General features: G+C 32.7%; 2 protein-coding genes across 2 annotated transcripts in view; one reads left to right on the top strand and one right to left on the bottom strand.

The window, feature by feature from the left end:
- Positions 1-4790, top strand: part of Patr-1 (Protein associated with topo II related - 1) — a 29787-nt gene extending 24997 nt beyond the window's left edge. The window contains exons 9-12 of the mRNA XM_074185832.1: positions 1551-1725; positions 1786-1943; positions 1998-2136; positions 2219-4790. Of these exons, the coding sequence (XP_074041933.1) occupies positions 1551-1725; positions 1786-1943; positions 1998-2136; positions 2219-2479 (733 nt within the window). The 3' untranslated portion in view covers positions 2480-4790. The remainder of the gene's footprint in view (positions 1-1550; positions 1726-1785; positions 1944-1997; positions 2137-2218) is intronic.
- A 3726-nt stretch (positions 4791-8516) lies between these two features.
- LOC111514701 (uncharacterized) lies at positions 8517-24446 on the bottom strand. The gene is made up of 16 exons (XM_074185637.1): positions 24300-24446; positions 21274-23777; positions 19938-20057; positions 18490-18579; positions 17801-18204; positions 15511-15701; positions 15357-15455; positions 12267-12450; positions 12033-12213; positions 11633-11849; positions 11357-11566; positions 11071-11270; positions 10852-11005; positions 10621-10795; positions 10355-10567; positions 8517-9434 (listed from the first exon to the last, which is right to left on the bottom strand). Exons 2-15 carry the CDS (start codon positions 23512-23514, stop codon positions 10396-10398), a joined length of 4638 nt encoding a protein of 1545 aa, XP_074041738.1. The 5' UTR covers positions 23515-23777; positions 24300-24446; the 3' UTR covers positions 8517-9434; positions 10355-10395.
- Positions 24447-24478: the final 32 nt, after the last annotated feature.

Raw genomic sequence — 24478 nt, 5'->3', positions numbered from 1 at the left:
GACACTGACACTGCCATTTTGAATTTCAGACGTGGTTCCAGTTCGTGAAATTTAAATTTGAAATTTACACACACTAATTCCTTGTAAATCCTCGTCGCCACTTGTAATGTATTGGGACTTGATACCAATAATTAAAATCACTCGTGGTTTTATTATAGGTGTTTATTGTTGAACGACTACATACATACTGCCCTGATACCTACTGTTTTTTTCCTCTAAAAAACTGACGTCCTCAAATATAAACTGAAGTACCGAGTGGTCGACTAAATCAATATAATACAGTTGTTACCTTATATCGCAATAGGTACTTAATATTTATGTAATAAACAATGTAAATCAGAAAGTAAGTCACGAGTCATGACATGATTAGGCACGTGTACTCGGCAAAATGTCTTCGTTGCTTGTATGAAATTCAACGCACCGAACATGACCGATCACAGCACGGTAACTCCCGAATGCAGTTTTGGTTTCGGTCATAGTTTCGGCAGGTTTGCCGCCGAAACCGAAACTAAACCGAAACCCGTTTTTTTTGCCAAAACTCGACCGAAACCGAACTTTCGGTCGGACACTACTTGTCATTCACATCTTTTGGACCTGTAAAAAGCTTGTACCACTTGTAAACATTTTTCTGACTTAGAGTACAACCACCGTATGTTACTGTCATTATTTCAAGTGTTTTTGAACATTTCATTAATAATACATGATTATATTATTTTTCGTGTAGCCACAATCATCTAAGAATTTGACTGTTTGCTCATATTGCTTGTGTTTTCTTATTCAAATATTTATTAATTTTTTTAAATTTTTTATTTCAGTTTTCAATACTTCCTCACACTTATTCACAAACTTAATGTTTACTACTCATATTAATTACTTGTGTTTTCTCGTTGGATATTTCATCATTTTGTTAAATTTGTGTGCAATTAATTTAGTTAATCCATATTTATTAGTAGTTACTATTTGTTAGCAGACAGGAAAATTTCCTCTTATCCTTTATTGTTCCAGTTTTTTTACAAGTTCCTTGTGGATCAAGCAGAGAAACAGTTTCAGTCTAAGAAAATACCATTTTATTTCTGTTTAATTTGTTATAATTTGTATAATCCAAAATATTGCACCATGGGTTGATGCCCCTTGTGAATATCATAATTTTTTTATAAAAAAAAATCTCAATGCATTATTCAACTTCACCTATGTTTGGGATAGATTTCATCACAGATATGTGGAAATTTCATCAAAACCATTGGAGTATCATTTTTACTTTATCTGTTGATTCTATAATTTGTTAAGAGGATACAAATTTTGCTAATATTGACTCATAATATACAATTCCACGTTCAAAAGGGAGATTTGAGTTTAAAAAAACCTTTGGTTTTCTACTTTTCCATTATTATATAGAATGTAGGGATCTTCCAAAGTAAAAAAAAACTCAAGTTCGATTGTAATTAAATCTCCCTTTTAGTGAGCACGCAAAATTTGGTTTCTTTCTGTTATTTCATAATATATTGATTGTCCACATACATTCATTTTTATCAGAATATAATATTTTTTAGGTTAAAGGAATTGGAAGTAGCACCAACTCCAGAACAAAAGCAAGAAATCCTAAGGCTATTCAAACTTGAAAGTGAACCAATAGTAGAAAACCAATATGATTACATTGTGAAAATAATTCACGGACTATTACAAGATGAGAAATTCAATAGTTTTTTTAATATTCGAAAGGGCAAGGTAAATCCTTTTGATTATATTTATTTTACTGTGAAACATTAACACTTTTTGAATTTTCAGATGTTAGTTTTGAGACTTTTACCACATTTAGCAGTAGACGTGTTTTCATCTCAATTGTTAGAATTGTGGAGTAGAGTTCTACTTAGTTTACCAATAGTTGGTAGAAGAGATACGGCAGGAGATAATATTTTACCGAAATTTTATCCTTTCTTTAAGCGGTAAGTTTTTTCTTTATAGTCTTATTTGTTATTAATAATTTTCGATCATTTCAGCTTTGTCCAAACTTGTAGTATATCAGACATTTTAGATATTGTCACAGGATTGGTGGAAGTGGTAAGGCAAGAAAATAACAGAAGTACACCTCTCAGTCATGTAGGAAAGTCACCGTTATATTTTATATTAATGAATAAGGTAAGGCAACAATAGTATTTTTTGCTTTCCTAGAAAAATAATTCTAGTACAATATAATTGACACTTCTCATATCTGTTTCAGTTTGGTACATCAGCTTTAGTGATATTACTTATTAGAGTGGAGTATTTGATAACAACAGATTCAGTGTCTGAAAAGCAACAAAACAACTGGTTCAACTACTTGACAAGTTGGGCTCAACAAACCGAAGCAGTGAGCAAACTTGCTACCCCCATAGAGTTAATTCCTTCACAAATCTTTATAAAACATTGCAATCGTTTTAACCATTTGAAACCAGACAAAAAATTGCTGTTAGAAAAACACTTTGTTGATTCTGATGTTTAACTATTTCTAGGAGTCATTCTTTTTATTGAATAGAGATTAATTCTATTACCTCCAGATGTAAAATATTCATACTAAAACCATTTTTCAAGAAGTATTGGATTTTAAGGCAAATGTCAATGAATTGAAATACTCGTGTTGTTTTTAACTTTTTATATTTTTGAAAATCCAGATTATTTCACTTCTATCTATGATCATTACCGCCACCAAACAGAAAAGCTTGAAACTACAGGAACTTGATAATATTAACTGATCATTCCAGGCCAATTAGAGGAAAAATTACATTGAAATGAGGAATTCATGTATTTCATAATAATTTCAAACATTATTTAAAAAAGAATTACAAATAAAGCCCTTTTATCTCTTTCGTTGATGATTATTTTATATTGAAATGTACTTTATATGAGAAATCTCATCTTGAATTCATCGCCAAATAAAATTTTCCTTCATATAGAGCATCCAGTATTCTCATATACAGTTGTTCTAAAAAAATAATAGCGATATTTTTTTTTATTCCAACCACTAGCGGTAGAATAACTACAATTATGTAATCCAAAGAATTGCGCAGATTAACGTTGGTATTAATGATTTCGATTGAGTATTTCTAGTTCCATACCATTCCATTTCTAAGATTCCTTTATAATTCACGTTGTCAATCGAGAATAGGTGAAATTGTTTTCCTAATATCTGTAAAACGACCCTGCCTAAATTATTGAGTATGCATAAATCAATATCTACATATTACTTGTATTATTGACAAAATGATAAACTGCTAAAATCTTGAACTAGTAGTATTGTGGAGGACGTGATTTATTGTTGAAACAGTTGATTGTGACCTGTATTCATATTTTGGACAAATGCATGATATATCTCGTGTGATCCATCAATATGTTTCAGCTAGTTATAGAACATTTAAGCTATGGTGGCAGTTAACTTCACCAATTCGTTTTTATTTTCTTTATTATAATGAATCACTAGAATTGCACTGGATTTTGGCATTCTACCTAGGCAAACAAAAACTTAGATAATATTTTTTTTGGAAAGTCGTTTTTGTGTTTCTTGGTAGGCCTGATGTTGGCTTCAAACCAACCCTGGTTAGAGAGGATGACAGTTTTAAAGTGTTTGGTGGTGGCCACCCTAAATCAATATTTGAGGTTCTACAGTAGTTTTATTCAGAGGGTTCCAGTAATATAAAGGAAGTAACAGGAAATATTAATTTCTATACTATTATCCTTATTTGAAATAATCGTGATTTTCTGAATTTGAAGAAATAAATGTTCTGTTTTGATTGTACTTTCAAAAAGAATTATAAATAGTTTGAACTTGTGAATAGAAAGATGAAAATTGTTTGTCATTGATCTGAAAGACCTCGTTTCAAATATTTTTTCCGTTACTGGCATGTTCCTGAAAATTATATTTACCTCTAGTAAGTGAAGAATTCAAAATAAAATATGGTATGGTTTTGGAAACAACGTTATCTTCACTTATCTGATACCACTAAATCTTGATGAAAACTGAGTAAATGCTTAATTTTACATGTCAAGTATCTCATTGGGAATTATAATTTTTGTTTACTGCAAACCCTATTTAAAGAAATAGATTAGTCCGTTAGTGAATATTGGGACACTGAATGAGGCACATCCAAACTAATAAATTTCATCTACCTAATTGCAAGTTGTTACTCCAAATACTCTCCACGTTTCTACTTTTCCCCACGACAGATTTTAAAATGATGAAATTTCAACAGACGAGATTGCTTAGTGGATTGTGATTTCTGAACAAATGTTAAAAAATGTAAAATCATACATTAGTTATACCTATAGTAATTGTGAATAATATATCACTTGTGTCTTATGTTATTTTACTATTCTTTTAGAAATAACATACGGTAGGATCCCAGAAATATTGTGACTAAAAACAAATTGTTTAATTTGTCTAATTTGACAATGGTTTTGTACAAAATAGAGAAATAGAACCTATATTTTTAAAATGAATTCAAATGTATTTGATATTTTTGTATTGTGTTTGTGATGTTAATTTTTGTTGATAGTTTTGGAAATTATGAATATTGATCAATTTTATTGAACAGTTATGTTATCTGATTTTCCTGCTTGAAAACAAACATTTTTCAATGCAAAATATATGTTTCTGATTGCATTGAATAAAAATAATGATGAACTCATAATTTTATCTTTTAGGTTAATTTAAAGATATCGAAATATGTTTGAAAGATATCATTTATATTGTTAATGTCCAGCTTTTTTCAACTAAGTATTTGCAAACATATATAAAATACAATGTTTGATCCTTATAATTGTGTTTTACTATAATTCACTGCATTAATTCAACTTTATTTGATCTACACTTCAAATAACTCAGACGTGGATCCAGATGAATATTACTGGAGTTTTTTCCCAACACCAAATCGTTATTTTTAACACCTCGACACGTGTTTCGATCACCAAGTGATCATCTTCAAAGAGGAAGATTGAAACTAAGGACTAGTGCGAGCTAATCCTATTTATGCTATACACAGGTAAACCATCCAGGGATACCAACCTAAATTAATTTTACAATTTTGCCTTATCTATTATTTTACAATATATGTTTATATAAAACAATTTTCAGCTATATAAAAATTAATTTCACAATATTGCCTATCCAAATTTATTTTTGCAATGTGTCCTTATGTAGTAATCAGTAAACCCAACAACATTATTTTATTTTAACAAGCTATAAAGTATGCTTTTTGGTATAGGTCCGTCATCGTTATTCATAATATTATTGTGTTTACTTATTTCTACACTCTCATAGGCATCTAGTTGCCTGTTGTTGTTAACTTGTCTAACTAATCTTAATGAACTGAAGTCTATGGAATGGTTTTGTTACAAAATATGATGGGCGATTGCTGATTTTTCAGGTCTTCCATATTTTAAGTGTGTTGTGTTCCTTATATCTTACTTTAATAAATCTTTTTGTCTGTCCATAAAATTTTGCATCGCAGCTCTTGAAATACTATGAAAACGCGAAAAATCACAAAACAAATGAAAGACAGTCTGCTTTCTCCCGCTCACACGTCCGCACCCCCGATTTCGATACTCGCTCGCGCTTGTTTCAACAAAACAAAACAGCGCAAGCGCGCACAAACACAAACACAGGGTAGATGAGAAACTAATAAAACCATATCAGTTGTAGGTACTTGTAAAACAGATTGACTAGGCAACTTGAAATAAAATAAGCACATATTAAGTTGAATTCTATGTAGCTCAAAAATATTACTTTAATTGATAAAGATGAGGCGTGCGTTTCCATAACTAATTAGATCCATGTTTCATTAAAATTAAGAAAATGGCGACAATACCTTCTTCGACAGCTTTGACACATGCCTATATAATTGGAGTGGGCCAAATCTGATTTCCAGTAATACTATGATATTAAAAAAAATAGTACGTTTCCAAAACTAGCTACATTCTTCATAAACACTGTTACAAAAGTGTGTGAATCCACTGCCGTGATTGCTGTTTCAAAGGTGCGTAGATCCAGTAGTATTATGTTATTCATTGCATGCTACGGTTTCAAAACTTGTTTGATCTTGTTCGTATGTGCACGGTTTATTTACTGTTTACGTACACATACGATTTTTGTCAGTAGTTGTTAGAACGTGAAGCAGTCTTGTTGTGATTTGGTGTGTTTGCGGTTTATAAATAAAGCTAAGATTCCAGAGCTCCTTGAGAATAAAGTGCAGGTCAAAAAAGAAAAGCTTTCCGATGTAGATGCACTTTTGAAAAAACATGATCCTGATTTGTCATTTTATGAACATGTTCTTACTACTATTCCAGATGATGATAATAATTCTGACGCAAATGTTGTTCCAGATGAGTTAAATATTATAGAAGATGAGGACTTGCAAATTTAAAACATTTGAAATCTGTTTTTCCGTTAATCAGCTGTCGCCCCCATACGAACAACAACTCTCAGAAGTTGAGAAACTTGTGCGAGCTAAGGACTAACGAGGTCTTACCTTTTAACGTGTGATTCCTAACACGGTTGCAGAATCATTCCAGCTTCAACCAGATAAATTCTCTCGAGAAAAATATCTGGTCGAGGCGGGAATCGAACCCACGGTCTTCCGATCGTGAGTTGGGCGCATTACCACCGCGGCCAACTCCACCTGTTTTTGCTTAAATGAGTTGAGTTGAATAAACACTATTTTTGCATCACTAAGTCTTTTTCAACTTCTTAACCATTCAGATGCTGTATAAATCCACAATATGTTTCCAAAACTCCAGGGGCTGCTTAATTATTCGATCACTCCTTCCTCCAACAGTTTCTAAACGTTGGAAGAATCTTCGTCCTGCTTTGCAAAGGGCAGTCATCTCGGTTATTGACGCATAGGTCTGACATCACCAGTATAAATCCGATGTTGAACTAAATCCGTTCGGCCAATGATGTTGCCTTTCACAAACATATCTACAGGTGGTCTTGCATAGTTCTTCTTCAGACATATGGCTCCACGTCTTCCTGGAGAAGACAATGAGTTCCTTCGAGGGTTGATAAGCATGCTGCAGAGAGATTACATCCTTGATTTTAACAATTTTCACAATTGGTTCGCAGGTTCTTATTACTTGCCTTTTCTTGAGAGTTACCCTGTTATAATTAGGGTTGATTATTCTTACTGGAATGGTCTAGTTTCTAGTTTATGAGAGATCTGGCCACGAACATTCATACTTCAGAGCCATTGCATGGCTCTATCAATACTGTGCTCAAGCCACCAGATCCCTGATGTCTAGTACCAAAACGGATTCATCGACGATGTTGTCCACTAATACCTTAGTTCTACTGGGCTTGTTTCATGCTATTGAATATGATACTGGTTTGCTTATAGACTGATCGAGTTAGGGGTATATTATACTTATCGAGCCTAATCGGTTCCAATACCTTTTTATATTTGCAGAAAAAAGAAAAATTCGAGATGCAAGAGTTTAAATTGACCGCGTGTCTATTGACCAATAAAATTGATCGTGTCTACAGCGGTGTTGCCAAGTGTCAATTATTTTAACAAAAATACGAAGTTATGAAACATTAGAAATATTACAGATTACATTGACTCAAACATTCAAGGGAGATAGCCGACTGGGTGGCAATATGGCTAATATATAACGTTGAATTTCTTATTTTTGGTGGGTGGCATGAATGCATAATTGATTTATTTTATTAGGGTTCATAAGCCTTCGAGAACCATTTAAAAATATACCTCGTTGAATACCATTCAGAACCATGGTTTTCAAGTACCTTTTATTTCATATGGGGAATTTTTTCATGAATTTAAACTTCCATTATTAAAATTTCTGTGATATCAACATGAAAATGTCTACTGCCGGATATTTCAAAAATAACGTTTTTATTGCGTTTTGTGTTATTTGAATCCCATGTATAATTAATTCTTCCTTCCAATACATTTATTACACTTTCTTCTTAGATTTAGTTGTCGGAAGTGAGTGTGATTTTACTTTGAATCACGAATTAATCAGAAACTGTTTATATGCTCCGAGAATTTTACAAATTGACAATGTTCATTATTTGTATTTTTCCTATTGGTCAATCGAACAAGAAGCGGGATTAGGCCTGTAACGTCACGAGCCTAGAAAATCCGATTTTTAATAATTAATTACGGAAAACAACACTATTTAGAGAACTAAAACAAAGTACACTATTTTTCAATTTGAAATTACTACCAAGTGAACTATAAACCAAAATTCATGAAACAAGCCTTTTCACAAGATAAAATGTCATGTAATTTTTGATAGGAAAGTCTTCCTGAATTTTCAATTGAGCAGGATAATTGAAGATGAAAAAATAAATTTCAGCAGTATTTTAAACGTTCATCAAATCTGAAATAATGAATTAATAGAAACATGTTAAAAGATAAAAATCATTTTTCTGAGATAACATTTGTTGATCATGTATGAAATGCCTTTTAAAACCTTTTAATTTTTATTCATACATATATTTGCTTTTGAATTTATAACAAAAAGAAATATTCTTTTGAAATAAGTATATTTCAATATTTGTATTTAATACTGTTTCAACATATACAGTGCACAAGTTTAAAACTGTATAAAACTAAAGCTTTATATAAATACAAAAGGCATATAATATTGATATACAGGTGTGGCTCTAAGCTAATGTTTTACCTAAACATCCCGGTTCTGTGAATAGAGATCATTTAGATAAAAATTTAGATAAGAACATGTAGCTTCAATAAATAAAAAAATGTACAAAGTTAATTGTATTCTAAATTATTCTGAATAATTGACACCATCTATTTGCAGTGCCCTGAAAACAACTTTTTCTTAACTAATATTGAGAAATACAAAAATATTTTTTAATGAGATCAATTTAAAGAGATTTTTTGAAAATACCTGAAAAACTTTTACAAAAAGAGAAATATAATATACTTTTGAATATAATTTTTACGAACTGATACAAAAAATCTATTTACGTTTTATTGCATTTGAAAATTTCAATGGAGCACATACCAGATGGATCGATAATTATAAGACCCAAAATGTACAACAATCATAAGACGATTAGTATGAATATGATGAAACTTAAATCAAAATTCCTCCAAAGATACCACCTGGTATATAAACCCAATTATTAAAAAGTTAGAACACTATGAAAAGACTGATCAATATCATTCAAATCATTTACAAAATACTCATATTTACCACTCAGCTATCACAAAAGTCAATATATTACTTGAGAATATTCTACAAAAATCGTTGAAATCAACTTAGGCCAAAAATATTGAAAAGAAGAGCAATTCAGTCAGAAGTATCAAATAAAGAACCTATGTGATAAATTAAAGTCTATTAAAAATTATTTCTTTGATATATTTAAGACTAGGTGAGTGTTGTTACATTAGCATTGTTCATTTTCTCAGTGTAGTTTAAACCTGAAAAATACATTCTGTTATTTTGAAAAGATTCAAGTACAGGGTGTTTCTTAAGTACTGTCACTGATTTCAGCCTTCTTATTTCATGAAGAAAAGGATTCATGGGGGTTGTGACCAAGTTTCACAAAGGCCCATGATACTTACCTCACCTACCTCGTTTAGAAGTAGAAATTTAAGCAAAATTTAAACTACGAACATAACATAGAAAGAAACTTAGTTGAATATTATTTCCTTTCTTGAGATCCAGTATTAATTTTCTTTATGGTAGCATTTTTTTGTTAGAGATTGAAACGTTTCCTTCTCCTTTCAGATATACTATTTATTCTGTTATAATAAGTCAAAATGGTACTGCCCTGAATAGAAACTGAGTGGTTTTCCAGGTAATCATATAAATGTTTTTGGTGGTCTGCGGTTTTGAAAACTTCAAATTTAGATTTAGCTGCCTTCATATTTTGGGAAATGAGTTCCTTTTTTCCCTAGTCCTCTTTGTGATACTCTTTTGACACAAAAAGGTTGTTCTTGTGCAGCTCCTTGCCCGGCGTTTTAATAGTGGAGATAATTTTAGATTTCAGTTGGTAGTTCACGACTATTGCTATAACTAGCCTCGATTATTATGCTCACCAATACACAGACATCAGAGGACATTCAATTATCAGCTTGTTAGTTTCTCTAACTCGAAGTTGTTTGCTTCAACTTTATAAAGTTCTACATGTAAGTCCTTTCATGAAGTAGAAGTATCCTTCTTTAATTCACCGATACCTTCTTAGAAAATAATAGGGAATTTTGAATATGTTTATAGAAACTTATTTTCACAAAATATCATAAAATTGGCCCTCAGAGATTAATGACAGTACTTAAGGAAGTTTCTGTATAATACTATATAACAAGTATAATGACCCTGAAAAAAAATACCCACCTACCATATTATTGACTAGTTTATTCCAGTTTTTTCTCCTTCATTTTATAAAGGCGTTTCTTTACGCCAATGAAAGCTGTTTGTTTTGGAAGCAGGATTACCTCCAGATGCAGATTTTCTTAAATTTGCTGCAGCTGTGTCCAACCCATTTTTGACATTGGCAACCAAACGAAGGGCAGGATTTGTGACTATTCCGTTTCTTTTGGTTTTTTGATTACTAAAAATTATCGATCAAAAAAATTTCTCACGCGATGCTACACATGTGTTTACCTGGATTTCGAACTAGGATTTTCAATAGCCTGGTCAGATTTCTTTTCCTTACCGAATGGAGAACTGCTAGAGTTTCCCAGGATTATTCTCATGTGAGTATCACGTGCGAAGTGTGTATCTGGAGCCTTTGCGAAGTTATTATGCCTCAAAACTGGCTGGTAAATATTCATAGCACCTGAAAATTTTTAATAATCAATTAGGTGGGCCAGTTGAATGAGAAATTCCACTTACCAAACATATTAGGCGCATCATTCACTGGACTCAGAGGAGGGGATGCATAGATAGGACTCTGCGGTTCACTTTGCAGAGGCGATAATAATTTACTCAACGGCCTCGTCTTTCCACCTCGTGTACATTGTTGAAGTTGTTGTGTAAAAGACATAGGCTGAAAGTAATCAAACACATTTTCCCTTAGCCATTTATTTTCCTAGATATTGATGAAATACTTACTTGAATATTTTGCGTACTTTCTCTCTGACGGTCGCCATGTCTACTAGACTGACTAGAACCTGTCAAGTTGGAACTAGATTTTGAATTGGAGCTGTGATTGCCCAAAGACACCATTGACCTTCTTTGTTGATCGGACCATTCCCCTGTACCCCCTGACGGATACAAGATGGCACAAGAAGGTTTTGTTTCAGCAGTTGATGCTGAAAATCAATGATATATGATACATATGAAATATTGTAACTAATTTTTACCGAATGATCAGTAATTCTCTGAACACTATACTCACCTGAAGTGATTGAATTAGCACTACTACTTGTGTGAGCCACTTTCTGAGACCTTGCATTGTATTCTTCTAACAGTCTTACCACCCCCCTATGCCCAGATTTAGCAGCCACTCTCAAGGCATTCCTTCCACAAGCATCAGAGTGATTTGGGTCTGCTCCGTGTTCTAAAAGAGCAACCACACAAAGCTCGTGGCCCTCTTGTGCGGCTATACCTGAAGAAAAATGTTGATAGGTAAATTACATAACCTAACCATTTTGTAAGTACTGAATAGTATTACCTAAAGCTGTTGCGCCTTGATTACATGTATGATCCGGCATGGCTCCATGTTCGAGAAGCATTTTGACAATATCGTTGTGCCCTTGCCAACTAGCCGAATGAAGGGCGGTCCTATTTTCTAGATCGCAAGCATCTACTTGTGCTTTGCCAAATGTTAATAGTAAAGTAACCATCTCTGTATGACCTTGCCAAGAAGAAACATGTAAAGGAGTGCGACCCTAAGAAATATAAAATTCTTGTTGATTAATGAAATAATTAAGCAATACCACTGTCATATGATTCAATAATTTAGCACTTTTCTGAAATATGAATTTATTCATTAGGTATCAAACTTGAGCAGATTCTCTGTTGATTTAGAAGTAAGACATGGAATATGTGGGGTCAAATTATATCAAACTCACCTCCAAGTCTCTTGTTTCAACGTCCGCTCCTTGTTGTAGAAAATATTTCGACATTGCTAACCGATTATCAAGTGACAGAACATACAAAGTACTTCTTCCGTCGGCATCCTTGGAATCAATGTCACCTCCGTTTGACACTAAAATTTGTACGATATCGTAATGTCCTTCCAGGGCAGCCAACCTGAAATGACATCACACCATAAATGTAATTTGGTTAATATTGTCTAATTCTACCTCAAAGCTGTTTTCCCATCATGGGGTCTTTGATCTATGGGCGCACTATACTTGTCTATGAACAAGTTAACTAAAGGCGTGTGACCTCCTTGAGCTGCAAGTGCTAAGGGTGCTTTGCCTTCATTGTCAGTCTCATCTACTCTCGCTCCTGCTTCTAACAAAGCCTCACAGACATCTTGATGACCTGAAATGTCAAATTTTCAGGTTCTTGAACCTCTAAACCATTCAAAGAATGAATCAAAGTAAAGTACAGTAAGAAACAAATTGGAAAGTGCTATTCTAAATTAGTCTACAACAAAATATTTTAATAACAATAACATCTTATTTTACAACGTTTTTTAAAGGACGAAACACAAGCACTACAGGAAAATCCTTAAGGCACTCTAAGATCGGTGCCTGTGCGAAAGTAGTGATTCTCGTTGGATTTGAATCGCTGGAGTTTAAATACATTTGTAAAAACGTTCTCAGGAAGTTTATTCCACATAAACGCAGTTCTTCAAATGAAACATCTCTTAAACAGTGGAGTTCGAGGTGTACTGAGTTGAACCTCAAAACGATGGGCAGCCACAGTCTGTCGCATATTTCTGATATGAACCACTCTTGGTGGAATCAAATGTTTCAAGTCAAGTCAAGTCAGACTATCATGGTTTCAAGTGATGTTCGCGTCTTCAATCATGTGAATGACTCTTTTCTGGATGGAATCCAGCAGTTTCAGCGTATGCTTAGGCTTCATAAATGAGAAGAATATTCCAAAGAAGGTCTGATCTGAGCCTTATAAAGCATCAAAAGTTGCTGAGGTGTGCACAGTTTTCTGGTTCAGAAGAGTGCTCCAAGCTTTTGTTGAGAAGCCGCCTTTTCAATTCCAGCGACATGATTGTGCCAAGACATATTGGTGTCCATTTTAACTCCCAGCAAACTTATCGAAGCAGAAAGTGGAATTGTCTGTCCTGACATTCATATTAATACTAATATTTGTGGAAGAGTGAGCTCAAACCTATAAATGTCTTCATTTCAAGTTAAACCATCATAAATGTGTGAAGAATAATACTAAGCTACAACTGAAATCTTGCCTTCGTTTTCGCAAGGGCGAAACTTCAACATGAAATTATTCCTGTCACGTGTTTTAAAATTTTGTTTATGAAGGAGCATGTCATTCCAAACTGCAAAGTGACCCAACTTTTATTGAGTGTGATTAGTCATGAAGTAAATGAGTTAGAACTTTTTTATATAGATAGCTTCCCTAAAATCAAAAACATTTGGAAACTAAATATACATATTTCCAATGGAGGCATTTTCCTCCAATTTTTTAGGTTTTAAAAACGAAAGAAAATGATTTTTTGCAAAACATTAGCCATTTCAAATTTTATATAAAAAACTCCAATGATTTTTTATTTATTTATAGGTAAAATTCATAAATACGATAATTTACAGACTAAGTATAACTAACTCTATGGGCGTTCCCCAGGCCTCTGTTTTGGGGCCAATTTCATTTTTATTCTACACAAATGACATGGATAATATCGAATCTTCTGCCAGCTTTATTAGATATGCAGATGACACCAATATATTTATCTCTGACTAATGTAGAAATACCTTGAAACAAAAGTGTACAACTGCGGTTGGTAACCTCATTTCATGGTGTGATCAGAAGTGTCTCTATTTCAATATTAATAAGACAAATATAATACGATTCCACAACTACCAAAAACAATGTAAAACTGTAACAATAAAAACTGATGAAATCTTGATTGAGCGAGCCTACTTTATCAGTTGAATTTCTTGGAATTACAATAGACTCTGGTTTAAACTGGAAAGAACATTTTACCAACTTGATCTCAAAATTGAACTCATTATGTTTTATGCTCCGAAATCTTAAGAACATTTTGTTACGTGAACAATTAATAGTATTATATCATGCACAAGTAGCCTCCCGATCACCAGACGTATTTATTGTACAAAAACGCATTTTAAAAATTATTTGCGATACCTCAAGCAAACCATCCTGTAGACCGATTTTCAAAGCATCAAAAATTTTAACAATGACGAGTATTTTAATTTTAGAAATGTGTGTATACGTATACACAAATAAAAATAAGTTCACTAGAATCCATCAAGTCCATAGTTATAATACGAGGAATTGCGCTGATTTCCACATTCCCTACTGTAAATATGTTGTATCTTCGAAATCTTCTGAATATTTGAGTCTGAGGATTTTTAATAAACTGCCTAAAGAAATAGTTAATTGCGCCAATATTTCTATTTTTAAAACTCGCTTGAGGAAATATTTACTCGACAATGCTTTTTATACATTGGATGAATTTTTTATTTTTTAGATCTTTAGATTATAAGTGACTATTCCTATATGTTTTATCATCTTTGGGAAAATAAATGTATTATTATTAACTAACTTTTCGGTTTGTTGTTAATTATATGGATTTTGGATCATACATTTTTTAAATTGTAAAAGGGTAAAAAGCCAGAAAGTATCTGGCTCTCTCTTATTAATTTAGATTACCAACAAAAAATTCGCTTTCACAGAGGCCAACATTTTCACTTGTATCTCTGGCTCCGTCTCCGTTACAACACTAGTTAAATGCTAAAATTAGGGTAAATTCCCTATAGGAAAGACAATTTTGTTTAATGTCCGGCAGTCGAACTATAAAATTCACATTTTACATGACAGATTGCCTGAACAATAAATTATTGGAGTTTACAAGTCCTCTATTTAAATAATACGGCTCAAGACGCAGGTACCAGAAACAAGTTTCTATGGTATAAATAGGGATATCTTTGTAAGTATGATTGGTTTGATCTTCCTCTTGAAAATGATCACTTGGTGGTCGAAACACGTGTCGAGGTGTTAAAATAATGGTTTGGTGTTCATACAGTGCATCACAAGTAATGAATTGCTTAGAGAAAGTTGAATGCTTGGCTAAATATTCAAGGAAATAGTTGGTGGCTCCTCTAGTCAATAAGTTTGTCAAGACCAGAACTTTAATGGGAATGAACAAGTTTTGGTTGAGTTTCATCATTTCAAATAACTAGGGACTAATTCAGAAAACAAACTCCCAAAATAATTTGATGACAAACCCTCAAATGCTGCATAATGAAGAGGTGTCCATCCTGAATTGTCTCGGTGCTGTTCATCCAAGCCCCTATCCAACAATTGCCTCACAACTTCAACACACCCTGAAAAATTCAAATTTGAAATATTTGCATCATAATTAACATATAGCAGTTGAACCTTGAGCTGCAGCTACAGACAATACAGTGCGTCCTTCAGAATCCATTGAATCAATGCAGCAACCCCAAAACAGTAAAAGGGCCACAACTGGAGCATGTCCCATACTAGCTGCAGCCCACAAAGGACTTCTTCCACCGTTGTCACAATGATCGACGTCTGCTTCATTTTCCAGTAGAAGTTCACAGACATCTCTGTAATAAAAACAATACTATAGAAGTATCCAAGTTCCGATTTTCAATTACTTGAAAATCGTGATTTCGAAATGATGTGAAAAAACAGAGGACAGAATTCAAATGTAACTTCATTTTATTCTACCTACTGTTGACCTATTTCACAACGAGATTTTAACCTGAGATTTTGAAAATGATAAATAGATATAACTTTTTTCAAATGCATTCCCAAGAATCAGAGGCCATGGGAAGTTTTAATAGATTTTTTGACTTGTATAAATTTGTTGTGTTTCGCCATACAATGGCTTCTTCGGGCTTGAGTAAAGACACGCCTGAAAAAGCCATTGTATGGTGAAACACGTGTTGCGTTTTTGTGAAATTGTTTAGTGAAAATCTCACAACGAAGTGTTCATTGAATAAGTGTGGTAAAAATGAAATTGACAAATTTCTCAAATAATAATAATATCATAAGCAACAGCCAGTTTGACTTTCAATCAAAAAAGAACACCCACGATGCTATCTTTTCTTTGTTATATGATGTTTATGGAAACAATAATAAAACTGAGTCATCAGCATCAGTGTTCTGTGACTTTGCTAAAGCCCTTTGACCACAGCAGATCACGGAATACTGCTGAACAAACTTTGGCATCCTTGGAATTAGTAATACATGGTTCCAGAATTATCTCACAGGACAAAATCAGATTGTAAAAACCTCATCGTTTTGCAATTTGCTGCATACCATTAACAAAGGACGCAGACAAGATAATTGAAAATAGACAGGGTGCTAAATTTTGGGGGGTAATAATTGACAATAAACTTTAATCTGCGAATCACATTGTAAAAGTCAATAAAAAACTAGCTCCAGGGTGTTTCGCAGTGAGAATAACTTATAAGGAAGTTGGTTTGTTTGCCACTAAATCTGCTTATTTTTCACTCATTGAGTTTCATTTGAAGTGTGGAGTTCCTTTCTGGAGATTATGTTACAAAACTCAATTGCAAACTGTTTTCATTATTCAAAAAAGAGCTATAAGATTCATGTGCAATGCCAAAAGTCGAGACTCCTGCAAACCCTTGCTTGAACTACATACAATTTTGACAGTATTTGAAATCTTCATTTCAGAAACAGTCTGTTTGATTAACAAACATAAACTTATATTTAGCGGCTACTCCAATAATTATGCCCTTCGTCAAGCTCATGATCTGAGATTACCCTCTACTCTAGTCAGACTCCTTATATTAAAATGATCTTAAGATATTTAATCATTTATCTGGCCATAATAAAATTTCAGAGGAAACCGTAAATTTCGGAAGTCAGTAAAAGGTTTATTATTTTTTCATCAGTATTTTTAATATATAGACAAAGTATAGTATACTGCATTTTTAATATTATAAACTTTTCTGGTATTTTTTCTTTACAGTGAAATATCTATCTTCAGTATCCATATGTATTGTATGTGTTTGGCTGTTTTAATATGATTTGTACTTGAATGGTGACTGATGAAAATTTGAGCTTTGTCAATGATAATAAAGCATATTATTATTATTATACATTTTCAAAGTAGCGATTTTTCAGATGATATAAAACAAAGTCATATTCTCACTACAAGTGTATGTCCTCAGATAAAATATAACGAAAAAGAAAAAATTTTCAAATACTTGATTCATTCTAGTGGCAGTGAATTCTGCCACTAGAATGAAACACCAAAGAACTTACATCTAGCCCTGGCAAGCCCTTAAACGTAAAAGGAGAATGTACCTAATCTATTATGATCTGAAAATGTAGATAAAATTATCTCACCATTTATTCAGAATGTGACACAAATAATTATAATATTAATTACTCATTGCATTGATTGTATTGCTTTTGATTTTTTTTGATAACAATAGATCAATAAATCAATGATTTCATTATAATAAATGAAAATTCATCATTTTGTAGTAGCTTTGATAATACTTTTTCCTAAAATGAATGGTTTCAAAGTTGACATAATCTTCGTTATGAAACTATTGTATTTAAATTGAAAAGGAAGCGATTACTTTTACACATTTTTTTATTTAGCGATAAAGAAGCAGAAAACAAAAAAAAAATCCCAAGAAACTATTGCACTATAAAACATTACCTGTGTCCCTCAAAAGAAGCAACCAAAAGAGGCGTCATTCCTTCCTTATCCTTATGGTCAACTGTAGCACCTCTTTCTAACAAAGTTGAAACTACGTTAACACCCGGACTTCTTGGTGCACAAAGTGCAGCAACAGACAATGCAGTTCTTCCGTCGGCATCTGCATGGTTTATGTCGGCACTATAGTTAAGCAGATGTTCAACAATTTCAGAATGACCCATGTAAGCAGCTGCGATTAATGCTGTTCTGCCTTCATGATCGGTGAGGTTGACATTTGAACCATTCTGTAGGAGTATTTTTACAATTTCTTCATGGCCTGACCAAGCTGCCGCTCTCAGAGCTGTACGATTTTCTGCATCAACACTGTCCAAGGAACATCCATGTTTAACAAGTATCTCCACCACCTAGTAACATAAATTTTGTGACTGAAAAAATCATGGAAAGAAATAAATAATTAGAAATATTCACTCAAAATCACTGAGCAGCTTTCGAGACCTGTATATTGTTAGATAAATATGATTTGTAACTAATTTGGTTTGATTTGAAACAGTTTTTCATAGGAGTTCTAATATTTAAGAGATAAGTTCAGCGTCACGATTATCATTATTTGATTAGATTTTTCAGAAATATCACTAGCTCCAGGCATTTTAGGAAAAACTCAATTCATTCGATATAAAAAATGATTTTACCTCTGTATGTCCCCCCCAAGCAGCCGCCCTTAAGGGAGTCCACCCATCTACATCTGCCTGATCAGCATTTGCTCCTGCTTCTAAAAGAACCTGAAAAAATTTAATACCTGAATAGGAAATTTTGAAAATAAATAAAAAAAAGATTAGTATTAGGAATCAGATAGTTGTCAGTGCAAGATTCTTTGCAGAAGTAATTCCTGCATATACTGTTGGCGATATAACTGTTAGAATCGATTTTCAACTATTGGAACACACTTGCAGACCGGTTTCGGGCTGTTTGGCCACTCGTTAGTGCAAGTTAGTGGCCATCATCAACATGAAGTCCATGATTTCCCATTATCAAGCAGTTAGTTAATTTCAATATGATTATAAAATGTACAAATTGTGTAACCGTTGAGAGACAAATTAATAAATTATTGAACTTCCAGTTTCTAATGCATCTTATTTATAAGATCCAAATAAAACCAACCAATAATCCGGTTTATAACAGAAAAAAATATATAGTTGGAACAAGGAAAAAATGCACATACATCATCAATAAGTTATGCTAAAACACACGTTTATATAGCACTTTTTCTTCTTTAAGAGAAAAAGGAAGAGAAAACCGGCAAGATTAATATTGACCCAAAATTCCTTGTGATACACCAGGTTATTTTTTAGTGATTTCAAAAATAAAAGCAATTCTTCACTAAAAGGTGAGGTTGTTTGGTTCAGTAGTCACTGGATATATTCATATCTTGATTAAATAAACAATTTGTATAAATGAAAATTATTTTTTCAAAAGAAAAACCCTCTTAGCAGACTAATTCATTATTACCAATCATAACACTGCTTACTTTTCTATAAAAACTTTACCAACGTTAAGCAGAAAAACTGTTAATGAACAGGTTGAAAAAAAAAAACAATTCAATCAAATGTGGAAGTGATGTCAGCAAATTTCAATTACATGAATTTATTCATCATATCCTAATGAAAAAACAAAGAAATTGGATGAAATGAAATTGTGAATCTTGGAACAATTTATTGAAATATTCTATACATTAAATGATAAGAGTTCCACAACGGTAGGTTTTCATTAAGGATATCAATTACTTCATAATACCAAACTTGCTTGCTCCTTTGCTTTATTTTATGTTCAAATTTTTGTTTATTTACGAGTTTTATTATAGAAATTTTAATGGAAAAATGGACTTCTAATGAAACGTAATACCTGTCACGACAAATAGTCAAGGAAAACCAAATTCGTCACATTGGAGTGAAATCATATTCCAAAAAAATATTGAAATTATGTTAATGTTGTAACTGTCAAAGAATAAGTATTCTGTTGTTTTTCAATTTAAATCAGAAAATAACTGAATCACCACTTTTCAGTTTATGCAACATTTCTGGAAAGTATTGCTTATTGTAAATCAAACTCTCTGTATATTTCAAACAATCCTTTCAATTACCTTTACTACCTGGGCCTGTCCTAGTCTGGCAGCCACATGTAGGGCAGCTTGACCATGTGTATCATGAACATCAAACAAAGGTTCAGGACTCTGCTCACTGGAAGTACTTGCTAATGACATCTGGCAGGCAGAAATTTACATTGTTATGAAAACTATCCACAAAAAACCGTATATGCACAAGTTTGCAAAGTATTTATAGAACATTAAGATATGCAGATAAATGTTATAAAGTGTTTCAATACATCAACACTAGATGAAATGACACATAAAATTCCTGTGACTGCTAATAAAATTGACTGAGTGATGGATGTTCATTCATGGAATTTATTAGATGTAAATATTTGTACAGGTATTAATTCTTCATAAAGAGGCACCTTTCCTTCTATCCATTGAGATGAGTCTTTGCTGAGATGAGAAATGAAGAATAAATTGAATATTTGAGAGAAATAAATGAAAGCAAGAAATTATTTAAGTGTCTAAGTTTGAACAAGGCTTATTATGGTTATATATCAATTAATAGTATACTATAACTTCATTTAATCACAATTGATGTGAATGAATAATTATTACATCTCACAGATATTCTCAAGCAGAAATTAACTGCGAAATCAATTAATTTATTGCTAGTGATAAATTAAAACAATATACCTGATACTTTACTCATTTTATTGTACGACCATCAATCAAGAAGAGTGAAACAATTTAAATCATGAGACAATATTGACTTTCTTGTCACAATGTTTACCTTTTAAACTTTGATCATGAGGACAGCAAAAAAGAAAACTGACGCAGTAGTTCAGTGGAACTTGCAGCCTCATCTGGGAGATCATGTGCACTATGCATGAAAATGTTTTGGAGCACTCTTTTGCTTAGATGGACAGAGTCTAATATTGGCTTAGACAGAAATGAAAATGAAAATATACATAAAATTTCAGCAACAGAAAGCTTCACTCACCTCATTACGCAATATTATTAGTTAATGAAATCATACGTGAAGTATTCAAAATAATATTAAAAACAAGGTATTATTTTAACAGCAATATTTTTGGGAAACTGCACCTAGATACAAAAATTCTAGAGATAAAAATCGAAAATTTACAGTCAATAATTCTTTAGCAACTGTCATTTTAATTGAGAAACTCCATCAGTCTCTGAATAATTGGCGATGAATAGCAATAAAATTTCAGCAGTATAAGAGTAAAAACGTTTTTGAGTTTATTAAATTTCAATATTGAAACTCATGCCATTATCTTAAAATTTCTTGGTTGTTTGATGGCAATCTCAATTTTGTAATCAATAAAACTAGAATTATTGAAATTGAAAAAAATGTATTTACCTGACTCTCATAATCACACCCATCTGAATCGATTTGTTCTACGGCACCTGCCTCTAAAAGAAGTTTGAGAACCTTTTGATCAGTTGGCAAAAAGGCCCCAAAATTAACTCCTGCCATTTCGTTGCCTTCAAGTAGACACTCTTCCACATTACAGCCACTATTGATCAGCCACAAAACTGTTAAAGTATGAACATCCAAAATTGTGTCATTGGTAGGGTCTTGGATACTAGCACAGTTTGAAGAGTTCAGGTCATTCTGTAAAGCATTGTTTTCCATACTTTGGGCCATATCCAGACCTTTTATTGGTTTCCCCTTTTTGTTTTTGTTTATTTCGGCATAAATAGGATTTCTTTCTGAGACTGGACTTTTGATATTGATGTTTTCAACTTTTGCCTCTACTCTTGGTAAACCTATATCAAGATTGTATGGGCAATCATCCAAGTTATTTTGGCTATTTTCTGTATCTACAAAACTGGTCTCCAAATTTTCCATTTCCAAACTGAGTTCTTTTTCATAGTTTCTAGTGAGCTCTTGCAAAGCTTTCAAATCTGAATATATTTCAGTAGAAGTTTTTTCCAGGCTATTCTCACCTTGGGATAAACAATTATTTCTTTCCTGTGATAACTTGTACATTAATGTGGGGCATTTCTGTGAAGGTTTATCATTTAAATATTGCTCCATTCTTGTCAAGTGAAATGCGTAATCATAAATCTCTTGATTGTTCAACAGCTTCGCATGCAAGGTATAGTACATTGCCAAAATACAATGTCCATGGAATATATTGCATAAATATTTTTGTGTACAGTGCTTTATGTCCAACAACCATTCAGCAAATGAGTGATGAAATAATCTTATTGCTCCACCTTTAGAAATAACTACTACTCTCCTCATCAAATGAAATCTCTTTTTGAAATCCTCGGTGGTCATTTTCGGATTATATACTTTTATTATATCAAAGAGGAGTGCCTCATTAAGAGCACATTTTGCTGCCAAAATTACGTTTAAAAGCGGTTGAACTTTGGCAAATTGTCTACGGTTGAATAACCTCTGACATAACCACAAATACAATCCATTAAGTGTTCCTGGAATTTCCCTTACTTCCCGAAGCACAATGAAATTATCCGAAACTCCATCTAACACTTTCTCTAAATATAAAAAACACCCGTTACTTTTAATATGTAGCTGATTTAACATTTCAGCAGTATCTCTACTTATATGCTGCCTTAAGCTATTTTCCTGGTCTAACCTAGCAAGAATATATTGCTGAACATCACGCACAACTTGAGATTTGCGTAAATCATCCAAACTCAATTTTCTAAAACCTGTGAACATTTTTGCAATGCTCTTAGACTGTTTTTTGGCTGTACACACCAATAATAACCATTGCGGAAACAGATGATGATGATTGGCTAGTAATTCGGCGATTGTTTTACTCTGTGAACTTCTTTCTCTTGGCTTAGATCTTGTGAGAGTCGAATTGGAATACACAAATGAATGCTCATCGATAGAGTCTATCAAAATGAAAAGTGAAGTTTTTGGAGGGTCGATTTCAAGTAGAGGAAATAACAAAGCCCTCTTAAGGCAGTCGTCTGGGTTCATTTCAATATTTTTGGCTCTGAGAGCAATCTGTATTTCAGGATCAGACTTTAGTTTCTCCAAATAGGCATCTGCAATAACTGTACGAGGATTTACAGGTAAACTTGGTATTGGTGGAGTTTCAGCTGACTTTTTAGATTCAAGAGTGGGAGATAGTAAATTATCAGAATAAATATTGCTGTACAAACTTTCTTGAGTTAAATGACTGTTTTCTGAAAGGCTCTGTTCGTAGGGAACATTTTTATTTACTTTGGGGCTTAGGGATTTACTGGCCTCCTCGGTCTTTTGAGACTCCTGAGCCATTCGTCTTCTAATACTACGCTCCTTATGACTTTCAGTGGAATGATTTAATATCTGTGTTACCAATGATCTCACAAACTCACTCAAAGATAAACTTTTCTCATTATGACCTTGTAAAAAATGGTAACAGAGCAACCGTCTATTCAATGCCCTTTGCTGCCGGCCGGCAGGTCCTTGTGAGGGCCAACAAAGCTCTGAACAAAAGGTGGTTTTTCCACAACCTGAGCCTCCTAGCAGTAGAGCACCACATGTTTTTGAAACAGGTCTTTGATCCAGACAATGTGCCAATTTTTGAAAGGCCCATTCTCTACAATAAAACTTTTTCTTGTCTTCTTGGCCTGCCATATTCAGCAATTATTCAAAAATAATAATAAATGTACTATCTTTATTTGTCTTCCTTAGGACGTTGAATTTTGTATTTCATACAGTCTCAAAAGTTTCTCTTACGTATCTCATGGAAAATATAGGAGTTTCTTCAAAAAACTACATTTTTATTAAAACTTTTTCACCTACTATCAGGAAGCATATCCATTTTTATGATTTGATTCATATTATCTTGGATTTTTGCCATGTTTTGTTACAGAATTTATTTCATAAGAAGTCTGAATCTGAAAGCAAAGGTGGAAGGAATTAACTAACACCCAAAATTCGTGATCCTAGTTGAATGAAATGAAATGGGCACATTCTGCCAATAAATTCAATCTCAATGACATAATTTGCAAATTCAGTTTTTTAGGGTCAATATTGTAACTAACATTCAAAAAATAAATACATTCATTGGCCAATCTTTTATCATACTTCTGAAACTTGTAGTTGTAAATATACTGTTCTACCACAAAAGAACAATATCAATGCAAAGAATAATATTAAAATGTAAATAAGGTTCATTGTAGCAGCAAACATCAAAATGTTATTCACACAAATCAAAACCCCATATAGGATCATTTAATTTTGGCAAATGAATTTTCACTATATTAGGAAGGAAATTGATGTTTGGAAAACAATATTCATAATTTCATTCATCTATCATAAATACAAATCTAAAAATAAGTTCTTGTTTGTAGTAGGTGCTACATAACACCCACACCATCCTATCCTAAAATAAATCAAATACTTTCTTGATATCTTACCTTATATACATTCAAATGGGTCACTTAAACACGAAAAACATCAATAAATCACAGTATTTTCCGGAAAATAAGTTTATAGTTTTATTTTAAAATGTCTCACTTCACTTTCTTGGTTATGACAAATTTTCACTGAATTTTCACTGTCAGATTAGTTCTTAAAATTAGAGCGCTAGATGACG

The sequence above is a fragment of the Leptinotarsa decemlineata genome, unplaced genomic scaffold, assembly GCF_025532065.1.
Source record: "Leptinotarsa decemlineata unplaced genomic scaffold, Ldec_3_MD MMD2_tig00078346_RagTag_RagTag, whole genome shotgun sequence".
In the NCBI taxonomy this organism is placed as follows: domain Eukaryota; kingdom Metazoa; phylum Arthropoda; class Insecta; order Coleoptera; family Chrysomelidae; genus Leptinotarsa; species Leptinotarsa decemlineata.
Note: the sequence above shows the minus strand (reverse complement) of the source record. Positions and strands in the feature narration are given on the sequence as shown.